This window comes from Acomys russatus, chromosome 9 (genome assembly GCF_903995435.1).
Source record: "Acomys russatus chromosome 9, mAcoRus1.1, whole genome shotgun sequence".
In the NCBI taxonomy this organism is placed as follows: domain Eukaryota; kingdom Metazoa; phylum Chordata; class Mammalia; order Rodentia; family Muridae; genus Acomys; species Acomys russatus.
This window is the reverse complement of record NC_067145.1, coordinates 34379876-34387045: the sequence shown is the minus strand read 5'-3', so window position 1 is coordinate 34387045 and position 7170 is coordinate 34379876. Positions and strand designations below refer to the sequence as shown.

The 7170-nt window shown below is 40.4% G+C and overlaps 1 protein-coding gene across 1 annotated transcript; it reads left to right on the top strand.

Moving 5' to 3' along the window:
• Positions 1-2968: 2968 nt before the first annotated feature.
• On the top strand, positions 2969-6798 carry LOC127193861 (cathepsin 7-like). Its single transcript, XM_051151117.1, has 7 exons — positions 2969-3094; positions 3377-3499; positions 3591-3737; positions 4300-4524; positions 4959-5121; positions 5649-5766; positions 6699-6798. The coding sequence occupies exons 1-7, from the start codon at positions 2969-2971 to the stop codon at positions 6796-6798; spliced, it is 1002 nt and encodes a 333-aa protein (XP_051007074.1).
• The last annotated feature ends 372 nt before the right edge of the window (positions 6799-7170 follow it).

Here is a 7170-nt window from a genome sequence, read left to right as displayed (position 1 = left end):
TGCCTGAAAATTTCATGATGTCACTGTTACCTGGCAAGACTTCCAATGGAGGGACTGGGATATCAAACCAGTCACAAAAATTACAAGGTTTGCAAGGGCAAAAGATGGAGCAGAAATTGGGGTAATGGCCAACCAATGACTAGCCCAGCTTGAGACCCATGCCACAAGAGGGAACTAACTCCTGACACTATCAATGATATTCTGCTATACTTACAGACAAGAGCCAGCCATAACTGTCATCAGACAGGCTCCACCCAGCAACTGATGGAAACAGATGTAGAGACCCAGAGACAAACATTAGGTAGAGCTTGGGGAATCCTGTTACAGGGGGTGGAGGAATTGAAGGAGCCATAGCAGCCAAAGACACTGCAAGAAAAACTACAGAATCAATTAATTTGGGCCCATTGGAACTCAAAGAGATAACTGCCAACCAGAGAGTATACATGGGACAGACCTAGGCTCTTTGTACATATGTAATGGTTGTGCAGCTGGGTCTTCATGTGGGACTCCTAACTGTGAGCAAGGGCTGTCTTTGACTCCACTGCCTGCCTTTGGATGCCTGTCTCCTAATTGGGTTGCCTACTCTAGTCTCAACAGGAGAAAATGTGCCTAGCTATACACAACTTGATATGATAAAGGTGGCTGATATCCATGAGAAGCCTCTGCTTTTTTTGAGGAGAAAGAGTGGAGGAGGATAAGAGATGGGAGAGACTCAGTGAAAAAGAGGGATATAAGGCTGTGATTGGGGTGTAAACTAACTAGATAAATAAGTAATAATAATAATGTAAAAAAAATATAAATGCTGAAATTAATTTTCATTCTATGAAACATTGTTTTATAAAAACTCAGAAACACACACACACACACACACACACAAACCCTGGTGTTATGTTTTGAATCCATCACTATGGAGACAGAGGCAGGTGAATTGTGAGTTGGGAAATCTGCTCTACGCAGCAAATTCTCCTCAGCCAGTCTACACAGAGAGACATTGTTTCTATAGATAAAAGAATTAATGGAAATAAAAATCAATCCAGACCTCTTATGGTAATCAGAGGAGGAGACAGTTAGCATGTTTAAGCTGAGAGACCTATATGCTTATTGTTTAATGAATCCACAGTTGTCTGAAAGCAGATGAAATCTTTCCTGAGATATACTTATTGATGTTTGCACAATGATCATGTCCCAAACACCACCGAAATTTATATCTAAAATATTGAGAATTTCAGGTGATGTACATGTTGCTAAATGAAAATATTGACAGGTCAGATGGTGCTTACTAGTGGGCACTCAACTTAACCTCGATCAGGGAACTATCAGTGTCTCATGAGACCACTAGAACCTTCATTTTCCTCCTTGACTTTGCCCTTGAACATTTCCTATGTGGACCCACCCTGGAGTATTAGCTGTGTTCCTCTGTGTCACTGGAAAGAATGCACGGCAAGGTCTGTGTTCTCATAGGATCCCAGTGTAGCTGTGTATTAAACATGAAATACAAGTGTAGGATATGCCAGCAATGGAAACACACTTCTTATTCTAAACTATATGCTAGGCAGAAATCCTACACATATTTTTGAGAAAACATCCTAGTTCCCATTTTCAGTTATTATTGAGATAAAATTGCAGGCTATTATGTAATGTGCAACCTAAGAGTTGGTTCTGTAACTTTACAGTCTACAACCTCAACTCTCCACTGTCAACTAGAGGCAACCCACAGCCATCACTCCAGCACGTGTAAGATCTGATATTGGTAGAAGCCTGGAGGCCCAATCCAGTCATCCTCACAGCCAATCAGAAGAAAGAAAATGTTGATGGGGACGGCTTACTAAAGATTTAAATTCCTAGTGAGGTGTTGCTGGGGATATCCTGAGACCTCAGCAACCTCTGAAGAGCTTGTGGAGTTCAGTGAGGCAAGAGCAGTCGCCACAGGTGAGGCACCAACTCTGCTAAGGCAGAAAGGTCATTGACCTTAAGGGGAAGTCTTGAGAAACTCCAGGGAGAATCAGGAAGACAAGCAGGAAGAAGATCTTTCAGCTTCAGCAGCCCTGCCCTGTGGGGGTGCAGGAGGGTGGGGAATCCAAGGAGAAACCCAAACCCCTACAGGACCCAGGTTTCTAGAATTTCTGATTCAGTGCAAGTCTGGTTCTGCCTGGAGAGAGTGGGAGCTGGTACCATGCACAGTAGGGGTAGGTTCATCTCATCCTGAGCCTACAGAGATAATTTTTTTGAACATTACTACTAACTAAAAGCTTCTTTTCATGGTTCTGATATGCAGTAGGAGTAGGTGGCATGTCTCTAGTTAAGAACCATAGGAGGCTTGGCTTTTGAAACACAGCTTGGCCTCATTCTGAAATCCTAAAATGTCTGTATCAAGCACCCCATCGTCACTCGGGGTTCTGGTGTCCAGTGGCTTTTCCATGATAGCCTTTTCTCACCAAGTTAATGAATGGGTAGCAAAGTTTCAAGGTGGAATATCATGCTAGCAACTTTGATATTCCCTGTATTTCTAAGGATGACAGTCTAGGATACTTTCTTTGAAGAGGAAATGTTTCAAACAAACCCTTCTCTTGCCATACATGCAAAATGGATGTGATGCAAACAAGCCCCAACCCCTGGAGATACATTTCACTCAGGACCAGATGTCACATTTCAAACCCTCAGTTAACAGTTGGAAATCTATAGTTATGTAGGTTTTGGTGTCCATGGTCATCTTTCTGATGATGCAAATTTGCAGTACGTGACAGTTTTCATCTCTAGAATTTTTCCTACATAGTGTTCAATTTTATTTAAAAAGTAAATGTCATCTATAGCATCTCTAGTCCAAACTAATATTTAGTCATTTCTAAAATATTTAAGTAAACATTTGGGAGAGTGGTTGGAATATATTTATCCAGCACGGATGGCTTAATCTCTCTAGAGTGTTGATGTAATCTAATATTCATTTTCTTATTCTCTAGGCGCTTGAGTCATGAAGCCGTCTGTCTTCCTGGCCATCCTGTGCTTAGGAGTGGCTGCAGCTGCTCCATTTCCTGATTACAGTTTAGATGCTGAGTGGGAAAAGTGGAAGAAGAGCAATGAGAAAGCATACAGTCCAGTAGGTCACATGGACACACAAAGAAGGCCCTCCTAGAACATGCTCATTAATGTTGGGGTTGACAGATTATCATAGAGGCCACCCCTACCTGAGGTATTAATGTAACATGGGGTGAACACAAAGTGGCCACTGTCTGTGTTCACAGGGTGTTGAGGGTGGCATAGTTTGCTGTCCTGAGAGCCCTCTCTATGACTTTTATACATCTGTAGCAGCAAGTCCACTTGGTCAGCTATGGCAGAGGTAGAATGAGGAGTAAATTCCATCTATTATGTATATTTCCAGGAGGAAGAAAAACAGAAGAGAGCAGTATGGGAAGAAAATGTGAAAACATTCAAACTGTACAATAGGGTGAATGGCCTGGAGATGAATAACATCACTGTAGAAATGAATGAATTTGGTGACATGGTGAGTCTGACTCAAATTGTTTTATACACTTCTGGGTTTTTTTTTTCTCTTTTGTTGTTAAAATGGAATCTTGTTGTGCTTTTCTTTGAAGACTGCTGAAGAAATGAGGAAACTGATGAATGACGGTTTAGTTCTGACACTAAAAAATGGGAAACGCATCCAGAAACGTGGGAATGTCAAAGTCCCCAAAACTTTCGATTGGAGAAGGGAAGGCTTTGTGACTCCTGTGGGAAATCAGGTATGACAGCCTCATATGGGTGCATTCCTCAACTACGGGGCACGCAAAAAGGTATTGACATGTCAATGTTATTTGACCGTGGCATGACAATCTATTCACTAAACACATTTACATAACTTGAATGCCACAGGTATTGTCCTTATCATTTCTGTTGGTAATAACAAATGTTTCTTAGTTGTTCCAAGGATTGAGGAAGCTGAAATACATGCCTTAATATTTATTGGGTCTATACATGACAGTGTCATTTCCATGCATTATTTACTTACTCTTAAACCTCCACTTAGTGATCACATTAAATTTCCCTCTAGACTTAATACCATCCATTTGTGATATTTATCAGACCTGCTATCCAGTAGACCATGGCATTATGTTCATATGTGTGTGTGTTCATGTGACTACCCACTAGAGCATGAGACATCTCCCCATGGAGATGGACCCTTCTTACCTAGGCATTTATCAAATGCTGACGGTTCATTTTCTGATAAGGCACTTAACTACTCGAGTTATTGTTGCAGTGAGTATTTTTTTTTTGTAGATTACCATTTTTTTATTCCTTTCTCAGAGAAGATGTGGTGTATGTTGGGCTTTTGCTGTGGCTGGCTCCATAGAAGGACAGCTGTTCAGGAAAACAGGCAAACTGACCCCACTGAGTGTACAGAACCTAGTGGACTGCTCCAAATCTTTTGGCACTAATGGCTGTAAGGGTGGCAAACCTTATGGTGCCTTCCAATATGTGAAGAAAAATGGTGGTCTGGAGGCTGAGGCAACCTATCCATACGAAGCCAAGGTGAGTGGGCTTCCTGTTTTGTCATTTCAGTTCAGCTAGTGCAAGGAAAATGGCAGAAATGATCCATTGTCTTCAGAGCTCACACTGAATGTAGACTTTCCCTGCACACCAACAGTGACGCCGTTACAGTCCCTGACACTGCATCATTGTCTGCTTCTGTGCACATGGAGCATCTGCAAAGCATCTCACATATAATACAGTTCTGTACCTTGAAAATTTATCACGGATAGGAAGAGCTATGGGGTGTCATTAAAGACATGAAAACTAATTTTCATTTCCAAGTTTTGTAGTAGCATTTCACATCCTGGGATGGTTTACAACAGCCCAAAAGAGGGGTTATCCTATTGCAAGGTGCAGAGTATTGATGTTTTGATTCATGCTTTCCAGACTGTAGATGGAATGAACCAAGTCTTTTACCTCTTTACCTTTTAAAGGATGGACTATGCAGGTACCGTCGTGAACGTTCTGTTGTTAAGATCAACCGTGTTTTGGTTGTCCCAAGTAATGAAGACGCTCTAATGAATGCTTTAGTAACTCATGGACCCATCACTGTTGCAATTGATGCTAAACATGACTCTTTTAAAAGATACAGAGGAGGTAAGCATGTGTTCTCAATATTAAGTAGGAATACTTGTGATTCTCTTGGATATGCCAGTTTAATGTCCTAATGTTGTATAAAATTTTATGTGAATTAATACTCACATCAAATCATATTAATATTTGTAAATTTTATGCTTGTCCATGCAATGATCATGTGGGATATTTTTATGTGACAAGATATTTCAATGCATATGAAGACTTCATTATTTATCATTATTGTTTAGCTTTTTTTTTTTTTTACTCCACTTTTTCTCCATTTGTTGTATCTTAAGATAGGGAGTGGTTGTCTTTCAGGAATGGAAGTATAAAGATCACTTTGAATTAAGTAGTATTTGTTCTGGTATGATTTCTTTGAATAGGCTTCTGTTAGTGAGAACAGAAGATGCCAAAGAATCATATTACATAGGTGTAGAGGGTGACTTTCTGTCATTGTAGTCAAGGCAGAAAATACCTCACTTACTGTTGTTGACCATGGTCACAATCAGATTCCTAGAGCCTTTTACTCCCTTGATCTTATTTTTCAGGTATATATCAGGAGCCAAACTGCAACTCGACTTCTCCTAACCACAGTATGCTGTTGGTTGGCTATGGCTATGAAGGTGCAGAGTCAGAAAACAGGAAATACTGGCTAGTAAAGAACAGGTACGAATTGCTAAAGTACCTGATTTTACGATCCGAATGGAATTTCTATTTGTAGTTGTATTTTAGAATGAAGTCACAGAAAGCACTGTTGCCATTGTGTTGAAGGAGGGACATTTTGTTTTCTTTTTCCTTTGTTCAGTTGCATGCCTGTGCACGTGCGATGTTAATAGCATGTGTCTTCATCAGAGCTTCTTCACCCTGTGTATTGAGGCCAAGAGCTCTTCTGACCCTAAAGTTTTCTATTTTGAGGTTGTGGTTATCTAGTTCATTCCTGTTATGTCTTGGAATCTGCAATTACAGGTTGTCTGTGAAAACATCTTAGCTTTACAAAATACTATTTGCATAGGTTTTTAAGTTGTGATTTTCTATGAGTGATTTCTGTGTGTGGGTGATGTTCCTCCTGACCAGAAGGCATCAGTTTGCCTCAAGCTCCAGTTGCAGAGTATTGTGAACTCACTGACACAGGTTCTGGGTAGGAACTTTTGTCCTGTGGAAGAACTTCAAGTTCTCCTAGGCACTGAACCTTCGGCCTCCTTTTAGCTTTAAGGGAAGTTAGGGATCAAACTCCAGACATTACACTGTGTGAACTGGCTTTACTCTTCTATCTTTCTCTTTGGCTGGGGCAACCAACATATAATATATAGCTACAGAGTTCAGATTCTTTCACTGATATCTGTGGGGAGCAATATCGTATTTGAGCCATTGATTTCCTGCTTCTCATTTGTTATTTCTGAACAACCTGTAGGTGGAAAGACATGCCAATTTTTCATGCTGTGATTCTTACTATCTTCTGTGAGGAAACTCTTGTTTACTCTGGAGTTCACCCTTAATTTTTCTGATGTGTCTTTGGCACAATGCTCATATGCAGATTTATTGTTACAATCTACTGTCCTGTGTCTTTTCTACTAAATGAAAAACCTTATTTCTCTCAGCCATGGGGAGCGATGGGGAGAAAGAGGCTACATGAAGATTCCCAGAGACCAGAACAACTTCTGTGGAATTTCTTCCTATGCCATGTACCCTAAATTGTGAGCTGCCTTGGGCTACCAAAGAAGGAAAGTATTAAGGGAACACGTAGAGAAGAGTCTCATCCTCTTCAAAGTGGCCAGCCTCTACTGTGTAGAAGACACTTGAATCACTGAAAAGCAGGGAACGATGTGAAATCTGTGGTATGTTTGTTGTAGTAAGACATGGCCACTGCTGTAACGGATGCTCATACTGACTTGTGTAATTGATTCCTGCAATGACTTGATTTTTAAAAATTTCACTGTACCTAATTATGTCTTTAAAAAAATAAAAGTTAAATTCAAATGTAGTGTCTATCTTTTTTATTTCTGTGAAGTGACATTTGGGGGGGGTGTTAAATACCATATTCTTCTTGAAGATGGAACTGAATGTAGAGCT

What these genes read in the sequence shown, in the direction of transcription:
- LOC127193861 (XM_051151117.1), top strand. Translation starts at nt 2,969, where the DNA reads ATGAAGCCGTCTGTCTTCCTGGCCATCCTGTGCTTAGGAGTGGCTGCA. An exon ending in ATGAGAAAGCATACAGTCCA is followed by an intron (nt 3,095 to 3,376) that starts GTAGGTCACATG and finishes GTATATTTCCAG; the next exon opens with GAGGAAGAAAAACAGAAGAG. An exon ending in CCTATCCATACGAAGCCAAG is followed by an intron (nt 4,525 to 4,958) that starts GTGAGTGGGCTT and finishes TACCTTTTAAAG; the next exon opens with GATGGACTATGCAGGTACCG.